This window comes from Ovis canadensis, chromosome 10 (genome assembly GCF_042477335.2).
Source record: "Ovis canadensis isolate MfBH-ARS-UI-01 breed Bighorn chromosome 10, ARS-UI_OviCan_v2, whole genome shotgun sequence".
Taxonomy (NCBI): domain Eukaryota; kingdom Metazoa; phylum Chordata; class Mammalia; order Artiodactyla; family Bovidae; genus Ovis; species Ovis canadensis.
Window position 1 is genome coordinate 84,515,297 of NC_091254.1, and position 21,675 is coordinate 84,536,971.

General features: G+C 42.1%; 1 protein-coding gene across 4 annotated transcripts in view; it reads left to right on the forward strand.

The window, feature by feature from the left end:
* Nucleotides 1-21,675, forward strand: part of LOC138446666 (ATP-binding cassette sub-family C member 4-like) — a 307,920-nt gene that overhangs the window by 28,064 nt on the left and 258,181 nt on the right. For all 4 annotated transcript variants that reach the window (XM_069601887.1, XM_069601886.1, XM_069601889.1 and 1 more), the window contains 2 exons: nucleotides 18,578-18,688; nucleotides 19,757-19,877. In XM_069601887.1, coding sequence (XP_069457988.1) covers nucleotides 18,578-18,688; nucleotides 19,757-19,877 — 232 coding nt within the window. The remainder of the gene's footprint in view (nucleotides 1-18,577; nucleotides 18,689-19,756; nucleotides 19,878-21,675) is intronic.

A 21,675-nucleotide genomic window follows, 5' to 3' on the forward strand; every position in this document is an offset into this window, starting at 1 on the left:
CTGCACTGGAGAAGTAAATGGCAACCCACTCCAGTGTTCTTGCCTGGAGGATCCCAGGGATGGGGGAGCCTGGTGGGCTGCCATCTCTGGGGTCACACAGAGTCGGATACGACTGAAGTGACTTAGCAGCAGCAAAGTTTCTTTACATTGTCACTTTCCTTGCTGATAGTTTGCAACAGATATAAACCTATGCACAGTAAAAGTATTACACAATGTTGATGACTCAAGACACGTCTCTGTTAATTAGATCAGCAAACAAACACAAACAGTTCACATGAACCTGAAATTCATTTAATTTAATTTTTTTGAATTTAGAATTATTTGGTTTGTAAGCACTTACTTTTCTTTCAGTTCAGTTCAGTTCATTTCAGTCGCTCAGTCGTGTCCGACTCTGCGATCCCATGAATCACAGCACCCAGGCCTCCCTGTCTATTACCATCTCCCGGAGCTCACTCAGACTCACATCCATCGAGTCCATGATGCCATCCAGACATCTCATCCTCGGTCGTCCCCTTCTCTTCCTGCCCCCAATCCCTCCCAGCATCAGAGTCTTTTCCAATGAGTCAACTCTTCAGATGAGGTGGTCAAAGTACTGGAGCTTCAGTTTCAGCATCATTCCTTCCAAAGAAATCCCAGGGCTGATCTCCTTCAGAATGGACTGGTTGGATCTCCTTGCAGTCCAAGGGCCTCTCAAGAGTCTTCTCCAACACCACAGTTCAAAAGCATCAGTTCTTTGGCGCTCAGCCTTCTTCACAGTCCAACTCTCACATCCATACATGACCACAGGAAAAACCATAGCCTTGACTAGACGGACCTTAGTTGGCAAAGTAATGTCTCTGCTTTTGAATATGCTGTCTAGGTTGGTCATAACTTTCCTTCCAAGGAGTAAGCGTCTTTTAATTTCATGGCTGCAGTCACCATCTGCAGTGATTTTGGAGCCCCCAAAAATAAAGTCTGACACTCTTTGCACTGTTTCCCCGTCTATTTCCCATGAAGTGATGGGACTGGATGCCATGATCTTCGTTTTCTGAATGTTGAGCTTTAAGCCAACTTTTTCATTCTCCTCTTTCAGTTTCATCAAGAGGCTTTTTAGCACCTCTTCACTTTCTGCCATAAGGGTGGTATCATCTGCATATCTAGCAATCTTGATTCCAGCTTGTGTTTCTTCCAGTCCAGCGTTTCTCATGATGTACTCTGCATATAAGTTAAATAAGCAGGGTGACAATATACAGACTTGACGTACTCCTTTTCCTATTTGGAACCAATCTGTTGTTCATGTCCAGTTCTAACTGTTGCTTCCTGACCTGCATACTGATTTCTCAAGAAGAGGTCAGGTGGTCTGGTATTCCCATCTCTTTCAGAATTTTCCACAGTTTATTGTGATCCACACAGTCAAAGGCTTTAGCATAGTCAGTAAAGCAGAAATAGATGTTTTTCTGGAACTCTCTTGCTTTTTCCATGATCCAGCAGATGTTGGCAATTTGATCTCTGGTTCCTCTGCCTTTTCTAAAACCAGCTTGAACATCTGGAAGTTCATGGTTCACGTATTGCTGAAGCCTGGCTTGGAGAATTTTGAGCATTACTTTACTAGCATGTGAGATGAATGCAATTGTGCAGTAGTTTGATCATTCTTTGGCATTGCCTTTCTTTGGGATTGGAATGAAAACTGACCTTTTCCAGTCCTGTGGCCACTGCTGAGTTTTCCAAATTTGCTGGCATATTGAGTGCAGCACTTTCACAGCATCATCCTTCAGGGTTTGAAATAGCTCTGCTGGAATTCCATCACCTCCACTAGCTTTGTTCGTAGTGATGCTTTCTAAGGCCCACCTGACTTCACATTCCAGGATGTCTGGTTCTAGATGAGTGATCACACCATCATGATTATCTGGGTTGTGAAGATATTTTTTATACAGTTCTTTCGTGTATTCTTGCCACCTCTTCTTAATATCGTCTGCTTCTGTTAGGTCCATACCATTTCTGTCATTAGAGCATATTTATAAATTAGCCTCAGTAATATTATCCAAAGACAAAGATACACACTGAGACATACATATATGTCCACATAGAGACTTTATAATTTTTTCAAATTGTTTTTAAAATTTAAATTTATTTATTTTAATTGGAGGCTAATTACTTTACAATATTGTATTGGTTTTGCCATACATCAACATGAATCCGCCACGGGTGTACATGTGTTCCCCATCCTGAACCCCCCTCCCACCTCTCTCCCCGTATTACTCAGCCATTAAAAAGAATACATTTGAGTCAGTTCTAGTGAGGTGGATGAAACTGGAGACTTTATAATTTTTTTGTTTGATCAGAAGAAACTGATGGGGTAAAGAAACTGGTTAGGGGATGGAATGAGGGAATCTGGGCTCTCCTTCCCCTGAGAGACAGGAGAAGTTAGATGGGAATTCTTTACGATGTTAGGAGAGTTTTCTGATTTTTCAGGCTATGGATTATAGGAGAAAGTCCTAGTAGTTTAACAGAGGATTTTTGAACACAGAGTAAGATGGGAGATTATTTTTCCCAAGTAGAGTGGGTAAGAAAATCCCAGGAAAAAGTAAAGGGCAGAGCATGCTGGCTGGTGAGATGGTACGAGCACTAGCAAGATTCTGGGAGAATGTTTCTGGGGAGAAAGATTCTGTGAGGCAGCAGGACCTGGGGGAGGTAAATTTTTTTTATCCCAGGAAAACAAGTTTGTCATTCAGTGGTGCAAATTTGTTGCAGGTAGCAGCAGGCGCCAAGCTCTAACTCCCAGCACATTGTTTGCCCTGTTGGGAAAAACACAATCCTAGTGCACAAGGCATACTGGGGGTTGTAGTTTAGGCAGAGTGAGAGAAAGAGGGAGAAAAGTCAGAAGTCTCCAGCCAGAGGTTTGGGCGAGACCTGCAGTTTACCTTGCATCTGAGGCATGGCACCAAATTGTCAGGTGTGGTTCTTTTTCCTCCATCCTTGTCTTGTTGTAGTAAAAAATTAAAATTACAGATCAAGAAAGCTCATGCAGGCAGGGTTTATTAAACAAGTGACATGAAACACACTCTTGAGGTGTGAGAGCAGACTGACCTCTGTTAGAGTGGTCCCACCCTGTCTTAGGCTTTCTTTTAATGTCCTTTGTTCCATCTCCTAAGCAGTCCATGGAGCCTGATTTATTCTGCCCTATGTCAAACAGCTAGTTGTGATTTTGGTGTTCACATAGAAAATGAGCTCGTGTCCTTCTATTCTGCCATCTTAAAGATATTACAAGCAATATCACAAGGTTTCCAGGGGAAGTGTCAATAACCTCAGATATACAGATGTCACTACTCTAATGGCAGAAAGCAAAGAAGAACTAAAGAGCCTCTTGATTAAGGTGAAAGAGGAAAGTGAAAAAGCTGGTTTAAAACTTAACATTTAAAACATGAAAATCATGGCATCTGGTCCCATCACTTCATGGCAAATAGATGGGGAAACAATGGAAACAGTGATAGATTTTATTTTCTTGGGCTCCAAAATCACTGTAGTTGGTGACTGCAGCCATTAAATGAAAAGACGCTTGTTCATTTGAAGAAAAGCTATGACAAACCTAGACAGCATATGGAAAAGCAGAGACATCACTTTGCCAACAAAAGTCCAAATAGTCAAAGCTTTTTCCAGTAATCATGTATGGATGTGAGATTTGGACTATAAAGAAGGCTGAGCACCAAAGAATTGATGCTTTTGAACTGTGGTGCTGGATAAGACTCTTGAGAGTCCCTTGGACTACCAGGAGATCAAATCCTAAAGGAAATCAATCCTGAATATTCATTGGAAGGACTGATGTTGAAGCTGAAGCTCCAGTACTTTGGTCACCTGATGTGAAGAAGCTGACTCATTGGAAAAGACCCTGATGCTGGGAAAGATAGAGGGCAGGAGGAGAAGGGGATGACAGAGGATGAGATGGTTGGATGGCATCACTGACTCGATGGACATGAGTTTGAGCAAGCTCTGAGAGATGATGAAGGACAGGTAAGCCTGGTGTGCTGCAGTCCATGGGATTGCAATGAGTCGGAAAGGACTGAGCCGCTGAAGAACAACAGCAGCGTCAATCAGGGCTTGTACCTGAGACCAACCAGGGAAGGGGTCATGTTGGATGTGTTTTTTCCACCAAAGGTTTTTACTCCGGGCTGAAGATTTTTCCTTTGTTCTGTTTTATTGAGGCTTTTTAATTTCTTTGTTTGCCTTTTAGTTGCCACTTTTTAATTGCCATTTTGGACTCCTTTCTCAAACTACCTAACATTTCCTTATATCTGTAGAAACACAAATTAAGGACTGGTAATATTTCAGACAAAATCTCAAAATTATAACCCATATGTATCAGTTTGTGTGAATGTGTGTGTTCAGTGAAGTCCGACACTTTGCAACCCCACGGACTGTAGCCTGCCAGATTTCTCTGTCCATCAGATTTTCCAGGGAAGAATACTAGAGTGGGTTCCCATTTTCTACTCCAGAGGATCTTCCTGACCCAGGGATTGAACCCACATCTCCAGCGAGTTCTTTACCACTGTACCACTTGGGAAGCCCATTCATTAGTTTACTCAATCTTATAGAATTAATCATTTTTACTAGCATTTTCATGAAATGAGAAATTCTGTTAAATTTAAAATATCTTACCTGGTTCAGCAGCATGATATGAAAGTTATCAGAAACCTGTTCTTGTCAGAAGTCCTTCCTGTGACTCTTTTTAAAGATGGAGCAATTTGGAAAGCTTCAGCTTAAACTGTCTGCAGATGATTAAGGACTTAAAAAAGCTAAGTTAGAGATCTGATTACAGTGTTTTTTGACAAGGAAGTTTAACCAAGTTGTTGGGACATACAGTATTTTAAGATAACAACTAGAATTATGACTGATACAATTATACCAGTACATATCCAAATTTCAGAAACTTTATCTAACTTTTACCATGTCTGTGTTAATAATATTCATTCATAAAGTATACTCTAAGTAGCTTTATCACTTATGTGGTAATGCTCTCCAGTAATTTTACGTACCAAATAATACTAGTTAAGTATTTCTTTTAGATGCATCAGGGGCTCTCTAAAGCATTTTGAAGCTGTCTGGAAGTAAAAACAACTTTAATGAAAATTGTATATTTGGAAAGTTTGTGAAAAAATTTCAAAACACTTGGTCAAATAAGGTCATAGATCACTGTGAAACATTACTTATTCCTTAACCAAAGTGAGAAGACATCTCAAACGCAAATATGGATCACTTAAAGGCACAGAAGCTCACACAATCTGTTATCAAAGTCAGCATTCCAGGAGAACTTTGTCCTTCTAACAGAAAGAGAAAACCAAATCTAGTCTTGTACAAGTTTGCTTTTAATAATAAAAGTTATTTACTTAATTAAATTCAGTATAAACTTAGCCCATCTGTACCATGCACAAAGTTCTTTTTTCAGTGTTGCCTTTCTACAAACCTTTCATCATTTTCTGTATCTATGTTATGTTGTTTTAAAATTATCCCATGTTGAAACAACTGCATAAACTTCCATCATTTAACTTGATTTAGCACAACTCTAAAATTTTACATTACCAAATATCTGTAAAGATCATTTATATCTAAAAGGCATAAAAAGAGAAATGTAAATTTCTCTTCTAACTCATTATATAAAACTCAATCATCTTGGCTATTTTCAGTAAATTTTTTTTCTCCAGTTCTCAAGTATCCACTTAAGTTTTAAAAAACAGATAATAGTAATAGACCATAATGTATATCATTTGCTCACATTCACATGGCTCACTTTAAGCAAAACCACAAAGAGGGAACAGGATTTGGACTCAGGCAGGAAGACAACACAGATACCCACACACATATCCTCCAATATAAGCCAAATTGCAAAAGGCCCATTTTGATATAATAGCAGAGCCATTAGGGATCATTGTTCTCCAGATCTTAGAGAGTACTGAGCATACACAGAGTTACAATAAAAATAGAATTTTCTTTCATTTACATGAACATAGCGGAAGATCTCCCAGTTTTGCAACATATACCCTAGCGGGACTCTAAGATGGAACAGAGCTCTGATCATCCATTATTCATGGCTGGTGTCATCAAATATCAAGCAAACAGCATTTCAAAATGTTCTTTGAGGATCACAGTTCCCTAGCCCCCAAAAGGGAGATTCCAAAACCATGTCCCTTTAGTCAAAATGGGGGAGAAACTCAACCAACGTCCCATCAGAAACAAACCTGAATGAATGACCAAGGCTAGTCCAAAAGGGAAAATGCTAACCAGTGCTGCACCACAGGCTAAGCCCAACTCATGCATCATCACACATGAGCTACATTACTCACCAAAGACATCTCAGTTGGCCAGTGCAATACTGACACACATACAAACAACAACAAACATATGGTCCCACATACAAAGAATCAGCCCAGGTATAGCCCCCAAATTCCACCTCCATTTCCAGATGGAGGCCACAGAGTGACCTGGCTCCCAAAAGAGAATGGACACAGAGTGATTCACCCCAAAATGATACAGAGCATATAAAATATGGTTGCACAGACAGAAATTCAGAGAAGGTGTAAAAATTTTACATCCACTCCCAGATAGAGGCCTCTAAACAGATTGGCCCAGCTGTCTAAAGAGAACAGGCCCAGAGTGGCTCACTTCCTATAAGGGGAGCAGCCCAAATGGAGTAGAAAGAGTTCCCAGCTTGCATAAGCTGGGATGACTTACCTTCCAAGCAACACTGAATGTGGACTGCAGCTCTGGACATTTCTTTGCTCCAAACAATCTTGTGCCATGAGGCAGTTGGTACCTCTCAAGGACAGTGCCTCCTAGTTCCCTGGAGCAAATGAGCTCCAGCAGCCTCTGGGGACTCAGAGAAGGGGCTTTCTGAGGCTGGAGTTGACCTACTATGGGCAGAGACTCTTGGCTGCCTTGCCAAAATTGTAACTGAAAGCAAGTTCATATGCCTGATGTACAGTGAGGCCAAACAATAAGGAAATGTCAGAGTTTGGAGCAGAGCAAGGTTTATTGTAGGGCCATGCAAGGAGATGGGTGGCTCATGCATCCGAAACTCCAAAATCCCTGAAGGATTTCAGGAAAGTATTTTTAAAGGCTAGGTAAGGGAGAGGGGTCACAGGGTATGTGATCAGCTCATGTACAATTCTCTTGATTGGTTAATGGTGAGGTAAAAGGACAGTGTCACAGAAGTTAACATTATCAATCCTTAGGCTTCAGGGGACCTGGGAGCTATATATATACTCATGGTCATCAACTAGTTAACATCTTCCTTGGTGGCGGTTTTCACATCTGTAAAACAACTCAGGAAATATGATTCAAATACTGTCATCTAGGTGCTTCAGAGAGGAGTTAAAACAGAGGATATGGGGAAGGGATCTGTCTTGGGAAGACCCCATAGGGTCCTGCTCAGTTACAGATAAAGGCCTATGAAGGACTGGGGTGGATGCAGGGTGGGAGGATAAAGGTAGGCATGTCAGTGAGTCTTCAGGAACAAGATGGAAACCAACCTGGCTGTGAGAAAAGGTTCCTGTTGGGACAGAGAGATATGTGATGGGAAAAGCAGGTTGGGGCTACTGCAGATATGCAGGCACTCACATTGGTCCTGATTGTACTGAGGCAGGAGGCTTGGCTTTGCAAGCTGCATAAGATGACATATCTCCTAAATTCACCTAAATGCACCGATGTTTATTTCTCAGGGACTGATATAAACTTTGAGCACTCTGTTAAAGCACCAAGATAACTCACAAGATTCTATCAGTTCTTTGGTCTTGAGTTGTGTCCTTTAATTATGAAAATATGAATTACATTTTCATGTGCATTTAATTCAGGTTCTGGAATGATTATTTGATCCAAGTAAAGTAGTTTCTTTCCTATGCTTTGGTTTCTCAAATCCCAGTGAGTGGCATCAAAGGCTTGCTTGGGTAGGTAGATATACTCCCTACTTTCAGGAAGGATACCTGGAACTTGGAAGCAAGAGCTCTGTCATTCCTCATGGGGAAGAAGTTTAATAGTTTAGAAGAAAGTGGTTGATTGGAACAGATACTAAAGACTAGATATTCTGAGGTGAATCAGTACTAGGCACTCAGAAGGACTTTGGTAATGATTGAGTCCTCTACCTAGTGGTGGCCATGCACCTGTACATGCAGATAGGGCATCACCTGCTCATTGCTTACTGGTTTCAATGAGCAGTACTTTAATCCCATCACAACGTTGGGAGTTGGTCAACAAGAACAGTATTTTACTTGTGACTCCTCATTTTTTACTCTCACTGTTACTGAATTTTTGCAAATGTATCAAATGTGTGTGTCTTTGTTTTCCTCTTAAAGAAGAGGATTTAAAACAGTTATCTGTGTGTAATAGTGAATTCTTGGTGTTAGCTGTAGTGTGGGAAAAAGTGTTGGGAACACGTGTGTTGATAAGACAAGGGATGCTGTGAAGAAGTAAAAGTCTTTGATTAGTAAAAGTCTTCTCTCCTATCAAGGAAAGAAGGGAGACAAAAAGCCAGGCATGAAGCAGAGAAGGCCTAGAAGTTCTGAGGCAGGAAGGCTCTGCAATGCCCACAGTCTGGTGGACCCCAGGGCAGAGGGTATGGAGAAAACTGGAGAGCCTTGGGGAGGGTGGGGCATGCAGCCTGCACTGCTGCTTCAATTATTTTGAAGTGGAAAGAACAGAGAGCGGATGCACGCGGAAGGGAAAATGGATTTTGAGCAAGTTTTAGGAACCAAGGAAAGTCTCAGAGGAAAGGAGAGAATGATTCTAGCTTGAGCATTGACACTCATGACTAATTGGATTTGGCTTGGGCCACTCTGAGAAAGCCAGGGTGGTGACCCATAGCTCACTAGCAATGTGGGTGTTCTGATATCATCCTGGATGGGTTCCAGTGACATCTGTGCCAGGTACTGTGCTTGGTCATGGAGATTCCATGTAGTATGTAAGCAGTCATTGCCCTGAAGGAGTGTGGTCTCTGGTGGGACAGTTAGTGGGAAATACTGCTACTGGATGAAGAGTTGTAGGAGGAGAGGGAAGGAGAAAGGATCATGGTGGAGAGGACAATTCTTGGGGTGGAACTGGGTTGAGGGATAGCTCATGGCAGTGGTTGAATTGTTGAGTATATGCCCTCAGGGATAAATTGGAATTAAGGAGTCAATTGACCCAGGTCTACAGGTCCAAATCCTTATTTTGGTGGTGACATGTGATTTAGGTTCCTGTCAGTCATCTAAGGGAGGTGAAAATCTTCATCCCTTAATGGTATCCAGAGGGCTCTGTCTGGCATTTTGAGATTTGGCAGCAAAGGCATTTGTGAAAGTCCATAAATCAAGAGCCATGGGGAAAGAAATTTGCCTAATTGAGCAAATTCATCTCTTTTCTGCATGGGATTACTCAAAAGTGGTGTCATGGTGACAGCTGCTCTTTGTCTGACTTTGTCCTGTTCAGAGCAACATTGATCCAGTTAATAACTCAGCAGCTCAGGTGGGTGTTATTATCTCCAGGTGTTCTCTCCATTTTCCAAAGACCAATACTGAGAGGTTACTTGACTAGTTCAAGGTCATACAGCCAGAGAGTGGTAAGACCTAGACTCTTAACGCAGGAAGATTTCTGCCTGAGGTACACCAAGTACAAATTTTTTTCTCTTTAAGTTTTAAAAAATAGTGGTAAAATGCACAAACCATAAATTTACCATCTTAACCACTTTTAAGCATTTGATTCAGGGTTGTTATGTACATTCACATTATTATACAACCTATTTTCAGAACCCTTTTCATCCTGCATTAGTGTATCATTAAACACTAACTCCCCAGTTCCTTTCCAGCCCCTGGGAATCACAGGGCCACTCTGTTTCTCTCTAAATTTGACTGCTCTGCGTACCTTTATGTAAGTAGAATCATACAGTATTTGTCCTGTGTCCATTTTACACCCCCTCCCTCACCATCAGTGTGTAAGGGCCAGTTTCTTCACATCCTTGACAAATCTTCTCTTTTCTTCTCCCCGCTCCCCATATTAGCTCTTCTAAAATGGGAGGTGGTGTCTCATTTCCTTAATGGTTAGTGATGTTGAGCATCTTTCCTGCTCAAGCAGAATTTTACAGAGGACCTCTCAGGCAGGATGTCATTGTCTGGGTAAGTACCAGTGCTAATTTCCTGAGTGATTTCTGTAGGGAATAACTGTAGGATAAATGACCCAACATCTTTTAAGCCAGTTTGGTAATAAAACTCATAGATTTATACTTTTGTTTTGGAAGGAAATTGAGACCTAGAAATATTAAGGGTCATGAACGTACTGAACTGGAATGGAGTAGGGGAGCAGTGGGGAGGTGGACCTTCAAGGCCCTGGGTCCTCATTACCACTGTTGGGAGTAGAATCCAGTCTTCTGACTCTTGGACCAGGGTCCTTTAGGCATGTCACGCAGGGTTTGCACAATCTGAAGCTCAGTCTTTTATTGCTTATTTAATAATTCATAGACATTCATTTATTCAACATATAATTCTTGAGTATCTTCTCTGCACTATAACTATATTGTGCTAGGAATAAAGCAATAGGTATAAGAAATCAGATCTCCACTTTTACCGGTTATTATTGTCTTGCCTTGAAAATTTCCTAACCCTGGCAAAAATCAGTAAATTGATCTTAGTCTTTGGGCTATCTCTGCATATTAATTATTATCACTTACATAGGGCATACTGGATTAGAATAGGGTTTTGTGGGGTGATGTTCCATATAGTTACTGTTTTCTCCTGTTAAAATTAATAAATAGTTTGCAGAGAGATAATTTGAGATTATGTAAATATCATACTCTACATCAAATGTTTACCCATTAGTTTTAAGTTCCATGGATAATTTTCTAACTCCATTGTTCCATCTATGTTTGTTTGCATTCTAGAATGGAAAAGTTTTCCCTTCTCTCTTGTTTATGTCACAGTAAGGATTTGTGGATTCATTCATTATTTAATGGGTTATGATTCATTGCCATATATATATATATATATATTTTTTTTTTTTTCCTAAAGGCAAGATTGTTTCTTTTATTTATTTATTATTTCTGGCTGTGCTGGGTCTTTATTGATGTGCATGGGCTTTCCTTGTGAAGAACAGGGGCTACTTTCTAGTTGTGGTTTGTGAGCAGTGGTCTCTCTTGTTTTCGAGCATGGGCCCTAGAGTGAGTGGGCTTCAGTAGTTGCAGTTCTTGGGCTCAGCAGTTGCAGCTTAAGGGCTCTAGAGTGCTGGCTCAGTGGTTATCCTGTGACATGTGGGATCCTCCTGGACCAGGGATCAAAGCTGTCTTGCCTGTATTGGCAGGCAGATTCTTTACCACCAAGGAAGCCCCATTTATTTATTTCTGTGCTTGAAGTATCCCAGGTTTGTCTAGTGAGAGCCCTTCAAGCTGACTTCTCTGTCCTTTCTACACATCCTCATGATTCTTTTGAAAAAAATTTGCACAACATGAAAGTTGGGAATTACAGTTTATTTGAGGCAGAATGAGGACTGCAGTCTGGGAGACAGCCTTAGAGAAATGGCTCCAGGGAGGCAAGAGGAGGAGCTAGGATAGATAGGAGTTTTGCAACAAAGGGCAAGTAGTCAGAAACATCAAAAGATTACTGTAACTTAAAGTAAATCCAATATCCCAAGCTAAGGAATTTAGCGCTTTTCTATGTATGGGAAGACAAGAGTCTGGGCTCACTGAAGTTATTCCTTTGATATGTATCTCTGTTATCTGGAACTAGTATCCTGTGTTTTCATATGTTGAATTTCCTTAGGGCTCATCACAGGGAATGGCTGCAGAGAGTGGCTGCAGTCTTTGGCTGCTAGAAGGCAGGTATTCGTTTCCTTCCTGAATTTCCTCAGAGCTAACCAGTTCCTGCTGATGTTTGTGACATCCTTGTTTACTGATATTGCAGGAAATATTTTATTTCTTAAAATAATTTCATCTCTCAATTCCTTGAGCACTTCCTTATTTTATACTGCAAGGTGTTCCAGGCCTGGCTTGTACTTTCTCTGGCTGTTGTTTTTCACCTCCTGATAGTGGTTCTGCTGCTGGAAATGCCTGGGGCTTTGCTCACCTGGGTTCATGCTAGTTATAGCAGCACCCACAGATGTTCCCTTTTTGGAGCCAGTGTTGTGACCTGACCTGTACTTGTAGTTCTTAGGATTGTGAGACGAGTCTCAGCAACAATCATTAGGGAACTTTGAAAAGGCAAGGTTTATTACTCACATGTCCTGGAGGGCACAAGGTACATGGTGGGTGACACAGTGATGTCCTGGATGAAAGAGAGAGAATTCACTTCAGTTCACTCAGTTGTGTCCAACTGTTTGTGACCCCATGGACTGCAGCACGCCAGGCTTCCCTGTCCATCACCAGATCCCAGAGCTCACTCAAATTCATGTCCATCGAGTAGGTAATGCCATCCAACCATTTCATTCTCTGTCGTCCCCTTCTCCTTCTGCCTTCAATCGTTCCTAGCATCAGAGTCTTTTCCAATGAGTCAGTTCTTTGTGCAGGTGGCCAAAGTATTGGAGTTTCAGCTTCAGCATCAGTCCTTCCAATGAATATTTAGGACTGATTTCCCTTAGGATGGACTGGTTGGATCTCCTTGCAGTCCGAGGGACTCTCAAGAGTCTTCTCCAACACCACAGTTCAAAAACATCAATTCTTCGGCATTCAGCTTTCTTTCGGAGAAGGCAATGGCACCCCACTCCAGTACTCTTGCCTGGAAAATCCCATGGACAGAGGAGCCTGGTGGGCTACAGTCCATGGGATTGCGAAGAGTTGGACATGACTGAGTGACTTCACTTTCACTTTTCACTCTGATGCATTGGAGAAGGAAATGGCAACCCACTCGAGTTCTTGCCTGGAGAATCTCAGGGACAGAGGAGCCTGGTAGACTGTCATCTCTGGGGTCGCACAGAGTCGGACATGACTGAAGTGATTTAGCAGCAGCAGCAGCAGCTTCCTTTATAGTCCAACTCTCACATCCTTACATAACTACTGGAAAAACCATATCTTTGACTAGACGAAACTGTGTCAGTGAAGTAATGTCTCTACTTTATAATATGCTATCTAGGTTTGTCATAGCTTTTCTTCCAAGGAGCAATCATCTTATATTTTCGTGGCTGCAGTCACCATCTGTAGTAATTTTGGAGACCAAGAAAATAAATTCTGTCACTGTTTTCATTGTTTCCGCAACTATTTGCCATGAAGTGATGGGACTGGATGCCATGATCTTTGTTTTTTGAATGCTGGGCTTTAAGCCCACTTTTTCACTCTCCTCTTTCACATTTATGAAGAGGCTCTTTAGTTACTCTTGACTTTTTGCCATAAGGATGGTGTCATCGGCATATCTGAGGTTATTGATATTTCTCCTAGTAATCTTAATTTCAGCTGTGCTTCTTCTAGCCCAGCATTTCACAGGATGTAATCTGCATATAAGTTAAATAAGCAGGGTGACAATATATAGCCTTGACGTACTCCTTTCCCAATTTGGAACCAGTTCATTGTTCTGTGTCCAGTTCTACTGTTGTTCTTGACCTGCATTCAGATTCCTAAGGAGGCAGGTAAGTTGGTCTGGTATTCCCAATCTCTTGAAGAATTTTCCACAGTTTGTTGTGATCCACACAATTAAAGGCTTTAGCATAGTCTAAGGAGAGAGTATTTGGATCTGGGTTTCTGCCTCTTTGGGGTTGAGAGTGTGGTGTCTAGTATTCAGCAGGTTCACTCTTTATTGGTTAATTAAAACATGAGAGTGGGAATTAAAAAAAATAGGAAGGGAGGAGCAAGCAGGCAGTGAGATAGTCTGTTTTCATGTCAACCTGAGCTTTCTACAAAAGGAAACTTCATGGGTGAGTTGGCCTGGCTCTTTATCTAGTCGTGTAGCTGGCATGTGGTCATTGGAGGTGAATGTTTTTGAAATGGATGTCTCCATAGCTTGATGTTAGGAAATTACATTATAATCAAAACAGCTAATTGTCAGGTGCTTGCACACAGTATCCCAACCTTGGAGTTAGCCATTGCTTCAACGAGCCTGTTTCCTTTAATGAAAAAATATATTAAAAACCAGGATCTAGGTGAAGGGGAACAAAAGGCACAAAATTCCAGTTACAAATAAATCATGAAGACTTAATGTCCAGGTTAGTAACTATAGTTGATAATACTGTATTGCAGACTTTCCTGGTGGTTCATTCATAAAGAGTCCACCTGCCAATACAGGGAACACAGTTTCAGTCCCTGGTCTGGGAATATCTCACATGCTGAGGGGCAACTAAGCCCATGCAGCATGGAGCCCATGCTCCCCAATAAAGAAAGGTATCACAATGAGAAGCCTGAGCACCACAACCAGAGAGTAGCCCCTGCTCGACACAACTCAAGAAAGCCCATTCACAGCAATGAAGAGCCAGTGCAATCATAAATAAATAAAGTTAAAATTACCTCCCCCATACTACTAATACATTGAAAAATTACTATACTGCATATCTGAAAGCACCTAAAGTGCCTAAGGGAGAAGGCAATGGCAATCCACTCCAGTACTCTTGCCTGGAAAATCCCATGGGTGGAGGAGCCTGGTAGGCTGTGGTCCATGGGGTTTCTAAGAGTCAGACATGACTGAGCGACTTCACTTTCACATGCACTGGAGAAGGAAATGGCAACCCACTCCAACATTCTTGCCTGGAGAATCCCAGGGATGGGGGAGCCTGGTGGGCTGCTGTCTATGGGGTTGCACAGAGTCGGACATGACTGAAGCTACTTAGCAGCAGCAGCAGCAAAGTACCTAAGAGAGTCGATTGAAAAAAAAATTGCAGAGCCTAAATATTGACAATTATGTTTTATTCAGTAGATATTCTTAAGACTTCAAGTCTAGGAGGAAGCATCTTAAGTAACCCTGAGAAAAGTGCTCTGAGGAGGTGAGGGTGTAGAGCCCAGTTATATAGGAGTTTTTCCCTAAAGCAAAGGTAGTCTGAATGTCAAAATATTCTTAATGAAAGAAAGCCAGATATCTCAGATTAAAGAATATAGTGCTTTTCTTTGAATGGGAAGATGCAGGAATCTGCACTCATGGAAATCATTCCTTTGATATGCACCTCAGTTATCTGGGGCCAGTATCCTGTGTTTTGTCATCCTGAGCTCCCTCTGGAGTCACTATTAGGGGTTGCTGCAGTTTGACCCTGTTGCTGGGAAGGATTGAAGGCAGGAGGAGGAGGGGCAACAGAGGATGAAATGGTTGGATGGCATCATCAGCTCAATGGGTATGAGTTTGAGCAAACTCTGGGAGATCATGAAGGGCAGGAAACCCTGGCGTGCTGCAGTCCATGGGGTCGCAATGAGTCAGACATGACTGAGTGACTGAACAGCAACAACATACAGCAGGGTTTTTGTTTTTGTTTGTTTGTTTCCTTCCTGTGTTCCCAAGGGACTCACCAGTTCACTCATTCAGAGGGAGGCGGCTGCAATCATTGATGACTCTGATATCTTTTGTTTACTAATATGGGAAGCAGTATTTTATTTCTCAATTGTGAAAGTTCTCATCATGAGAAAATATTTTGTAATTGTGTAGGTTAAAGAAACAAAACTTCTAATATTTGGGTGCCGAAATGTTCTTTGCAGCTGGTGTGTCTTTGCTTTTAGGACCCCTTCAGTGTGGAGAAGGAAATGGCAACACACTCCAGTGTTCTTGCCTGGAGAATCCCAGGGACTGGGGAGCCTGGTGGGCTGCCGTCTATGGGGTCGCACAGAGTCAGACACGACTGAAGTGACTTAACAGCAGCAGCAGTAGCAGTGTGTAGAGCTAGGGGCATATATATGCATGTATTGATGTTTAGTCATTAAGTTGTGTTTTGTGATCCCATGCACGATAGCCTGCCAGGCTCCTGTGTGCCTGGGATTTCCGAGGGAAGATGCTGGAGGGGGTTACCATTTCCTTCTCCAGGGGATCTTTCTGACCCAGGGATCAAATCCTGTCTTCTGCATTAGCAGGTGGATTCTTTACCACTGAGCCACCAGGGATGCCCATATATTCCCCCCAGTCATATCTCTATATATTTAAAATGTAGACTTTTCTTTTTAATAAAGCCCATTAATATAGGGTTCTAATTAGAGATTGTTACTGAATCCAAGCTTGCTATGCTCGCCTCATAATAGGCTGATGAATCTGACAGACGAGCTGCTGAGGCAAGGTAGAGACTTTAATTGGGGAACTGACAGACAGAGAAGATGGCAGGCTCAGTTCAGTTCAGTTGCTCAGTTATGTCTGACTCTTTGTGACCCCATGAACCACAGAATGCCAAGCCTCCCTGTCTATCATCAACACCTGAAATTTACCCATTTACTCATGTCCATTGAGTCAGTGATGTCATCCAACCATTTCATCCTCTGTGGTCCCCTTCTCCTCCTACCCTCAATCTTTCCCAGCATCAAGTCTTTTCAAATGAGTCAGCCCTTCACATCAGGTGGCCAAAGGATTGGAGTTTCAGCTTCAACATCGGTCCTTCCAATGAACACCCAGGACTGATCTCTTTTAGGAGGGACTGATTGGATTTCCTTGCAGTCCAAGGGACTCTCAAGAGTCTTCTCCAACACCACAGTTCAAAAGCATCAATTCTTTAGCACTCAGCTTTCTTTATAGTACAGCTCTCACATCCATACATGACTACTGGAAAAACCATAGCCTGACTAGACGGACCTTTGTTGACAGAGTAATGTCTCTGCTTTTCAATATGCTGTCTAGGTTGGTCATAACTTTCCTTCTAAGGAGCAAGCTTTCTTTTAATTTCATGGCTGCAATCACCATCTATAGTAATTTTGGAGTCCCCCAAAATAGTCAGCCACTGTTTCCACTGTTTCCACATCTATTTGCCATGAAGTGATGGGACCAGATACCATGATCTTAGTTTTCTGTATGTTGAGCTTTAAGCCAACTTTTTCACTCCCCTTTTTCACTTTCATCAAGAGACTCTTTAGTTCTTCTTCACTTTCTGCCATAAGGGTGGTGTCATCTGCATATCTGAGGTGATTGATATTTCTCCTGGCAATCTTGATTCCAGCTTGTGCTTCTTCCAGCCCAGCGTTTCTCATGATGTACTCTGCATAGAAGTTAAATAAGCAGGGTGACAACATACAGCCTCGACGTACTCCTTTTTCTATTTGAAACCAGTCTGTTGTTCCATGTCCAGTTCTAATTGTTGCTTCCTGACCTACATATAGGTTTCTCAAGAGGCAGGTCTGGTGGTCTGGTATTCCCATCTCTTTCAGAATTTTCCACAGTTTATTGTGATCCACACAGTCAAAGGCTTTGGCATAGTCAATAAAGCAGAAATAGATGTTTTTCTGGAACTCTCTTGCTTTTTTGATGGTCCAGTGGATGTTGGCAATTTGATCTCTGGTTCCTCTGCCTTTTCTAAAACCAGCTTGAACATCAGGGAGTTCATGGTTCACATATTGCTGAAGCCTGGCTTGGAGAATTTTGAGCATTACTAGCGTGTGAGATGAGTGCAATCGTGTGATACTTTGAGCATTCTTTGACATTGCCTTTCTTTGGGATTGGAATAAAAACTGACCTTTTCCAGTCCTGTGGCCACTGCTGAGTTTTCCAAATTTGCTGGCATGTTGAATGCAGCATTTTCACAGCATCATCTTTCAGGATTTGAAACAACTCCACTGGAATTCCATCACCTCCACTAGCTTTGTTCGTAGTGATGCTTCCTAAGGCCCACTTGACTTCACATTCCAGGATGTCTGGCTCTAGTTGAGTGATCACACCATCGTGATTATCTAGGTCATGAAGATCTGTTTTGAATAGTTCTGTGTATTCTTGCCACCTCTTCTCAATATCTTCTGCTTCCGTTAGGTCCGTACCATTTCTGCCCTTTATTGAGTCCATCTTGCATGAAATGTTCCCTTGGTATCTCTAATTTTCTTGAAGAGATCTCTAGTCTTTCCCATTCTATTGTTTCCCTCTATTTCTTTGCATTGATCCCTGAGAAAGGTTTTCTTATCTCTCCTTGCTATTTTTTTGGAACTCTGCATTCAAATGGGTATATCTTTCTTTTCTTCCTTTGCTTTTTGCTTCTCTTCTTTTCAGAGCTATTTGTAAGGCCTCCTCAGACAGCCATTTTGCTTTTTTGCATTTTTTTCTTGGGGATGGTCTTGATCCCTGTCTCCTGTACAATGTCAGGCTAATGCCTCAAAATAACCATCTTATTGGGGTCTGGATACCAGATTCTTTTATAGATCACAGAGAAAAACAATAAGGAGCTAAAGTCAAAAGGCAAAATAGAGAGTGAGAGGCAGTAAAGTAAAAGAGTCTTCAGTCCTGCAAAACATCTCCAAGGGAATGGCCAGCCTTTGGAAGGGGTGTGTTAAGCTCTTCTACTCACAGGTAGGCAGGGACAAATTATCTCTCCATGAACTGAACAAAGGCACTGTAGTTTACAGTCAAACAGAAGAGCAAGGGTTCTTTTAGGAGGCCATTGTGTATGATTTTACTAATAAAAGCAAGTCAAAGAAACAGTTTTCAACATGGAGTCAGAATTGGCTTCATCTGTGCAACAAGATGTGTAGTCTGAATTTCCATCTCTCTTCTTTTCTCTTAATTTTTAACAGGTGGATAAATCCCTTGTTTAAAATTGGTCATAAACGGAGATTAGAAGAAGATGACATGTACTCGGTGCTTCCAGAAGATCGCTCCCAGCACCTTGGAGAAGAGCTGCAAGGGTAAGCACAGGCAGCAGGGAGAAGGGGAGGGAGAGTGAGAATTTCCACGTGGGGCTAAAGGTGTGTGTGTGTGTGTGGGGGGGCTTTGCCTTCCTCTGGGTTCTTCTGAGCCTCCTCTCCTGACCTGGCATACTCACCCGTCTCAGGCTAATCCTGGTCTTAGCCCACTTTGGAGGTTTCGAGGAGTCTATGTTCCCTGTGCATCTGTGCAAGTGGAGGGAGCCCACAGTCAAGGCCTTGGAGGCTGAGCTCTGTCCTGGGAGGTGGGATCGCTGGAGTGTTACTGAGTCCAAGCTCACTCTGCTCACCGCATGACAGACCAATGAATCTGAGAGACAAGGTATTGAGGCAAGGACTATGACTATTCAGAAAGCTGGCTGACCCAGAAGATGGCAAACTGGTGACTCAGAGTAACCATCTTGTCAAGGTCTGGATGCCAGGTTCTTTTGTAGAGTCAGAGAGAAGGAAGCAATGAGGAACTAAAGCCAAAATGCAGAATAGAGAGGGAGAGGCAGTGGGGAAGTAAAGTGAAAGGATTTTCAGTCCTATAACACATCTCCAAGGGAATGGCCAGCCTTTGGAAGGGGAGTGTTAATCTCTTCTATTCACAGGTGGGGAGGTTAGATTATCTAAGAGCTGGACAAAAGCACTTTAGTTTACAGTCAGGCAGAGTGGCAGGGTCCTCTGAGGCAGGCCATTATGTATGACTGTAAAAACAAAAGCAACAAAAAGCAAGTCAGAGAAACAGTTTCCAACATGTAGTCAGAATTAGCTTCTTTTCTGCAACAGGAGGAAGGTGTCTGCCCTCTTAAGCTGTTCATGGTGCTGTGAATCCAGCAAAGTTTGGCAGGAACTCATTTCCCAAGGCTTGTTGAAGGGAAACAGGCCTGGTACTTCAGGGTCTGCACTGTTCATCTTTGCTCACAGAAGCCCTGTGGGCAGTTAGCCAGCATCTATGGGGCAGCCACAGAGCGCCCTGTAGTGAAGGCTCATCTCCCACTCCGGCCCTTCCCTGTCTTCCCTTTGGAGGACGCGCTGTTCTTTACTGTGCTTTGTTTCTCATCACAGGTACTGGGATCAAGAAGTGAACAGAGCTGAGAAAGATGCACGGGAGCCTTCTTTAATGAAAGCAATCATAAAGTGTTACTGGAAATCCTATTTGCCTTTTGCAATTTTTAAGCTTTTTGAGGTAAAATCTTTTATATACAGTGCATTGCTGTATACATGCAGATCAGTACTGCTGCTGCTGCTGCTAAGTCGTTTCAGTCGTGTCTGACTCTGTGCAGCCCCATAGACGGCAGCCCACCAGGCTTCCCTGTCCCTGGGATTCTCCAAGCAAGAACACTGGAGTGGATTGCCATTGCCTTATCCGAGATCAGTACTGAGATGGATGCAACTGATAGGGAAAGAGGCCAGTGGTTTAAGATCAGAGGATAAAATGTCTAGGAAACATGATGTAGTTCAATGGTTGTATTTATTTTTAGGATACGAAGATACTTAAAGGATTGGACCTCTGGGGGATTCCTCTTTTCCTTTTAACTGATTAAAATGTAGTATCCTGGAAAGAAGGACTGAAAAGAAAAGACGTTTTATTCCAAGTTACGATATTGTTCAGTTCAGTTCAGTCCCTCAGTTCAACTGTTTGTGATCCCATGAACTGCAGCATGCCAGGCCTCCCTGTCTATCACCAGCTCCTGGAGTTTACCCAGACTCATGTCCATTGAGTCAGTGATGCCACCCAACCATCTCATCCTCTGTCGTCCCCTTCTCTTCCTGCCTTCAATCTTTCCCAGCATCAGGGTCTTTTCAAATGAGTCTGCTCTTTGCATCAGGTGGCCAAAGTATTGGAGTTTCAGCTTCAACATCAGTCCTTCCAGTGAACACCCAGGACTGATCTCCTTTAGGAGGGACTGGTTGGATTTCCTTGCAGTCCAAGGGACTCTCAAGAGTCTTCTCCAACACCCCAGTTCAAAAGCATCAATTCTTCAGTGCTCAGTTTTCTTTATAGTCCACCTCTCATATCCATACATGACTACTGGAAAAATCATAGCCTTGACTAGATGGGCCTTTGTTGGTAAAGTAATGTCACTGCTTTTGAATGTGCTGTCTAGGTTGGTCATAACTTTCCTTCTAAGGAGTTAGCTTTCTTTTAATTTCATGGCTGCAGTCACCATCTGCAGTGATTTTGGAGCCCTCCAAAATAAAGTCTGACACTGTTTCCACTGTTTCCCCATCTATTTGCCATGAAGTGATGGGACCAGATGCCATGATCTTCATTTTCTGAATGTTGAGCTTTAAGCCAACTTTTTCACTCTCCTCTTTCACTTTCATCAAGAATAGTTCTTTTTAATATGGCTCTGCCAACCAATTGGATGAGTATATATTTAGTTGCTTTTGTTTCATTTTACTCTGAGATTTTAGGAATTGCTTTTTTAAAAATTAGTTGTTTTATAATTATAATTCTGTATAATGTTTTCATGCTTCTAAAGTTAAATCAACAGAAGAAACTACTTAAAAAAAAAGTTTGATATCCTTGTTCCATTCTAATTCCTTCTCCTTTTAGAGGCAACTTAACAAACCCATTTGGATTTATCTTTTCGTTTTGTAAATGTAGTGTTTTCTGAACACTCAATCTTTCCTAATGTACAGAAAGGTTGTAATTTCATTATTGGAACCTCAGGACTTGGGGTCATAAGGATTTTTCTTGGAAGTATGATATGTTACATTGAATTCTGATTAAAACCCTTTGTGGTAGACATCCCTGGTGCTCCAGTGGTTAGGAATCTGCCTGCCAGTGCAGGGGACACTGGTTATATCCCTGGTCTGGAAAGATTCCCCATGCTACAAGGTAACTAAGCCCCACTGCACCACAACCACTGAGCCTGTGCTCTAGAGCTTGGAAGCCACAACTAAAGAAATCCACGTGCATAGAGCCCATGCTAGGCAACAAGAGAAGCCACCACAATGAGAAGCCTGGGCACTGTAAC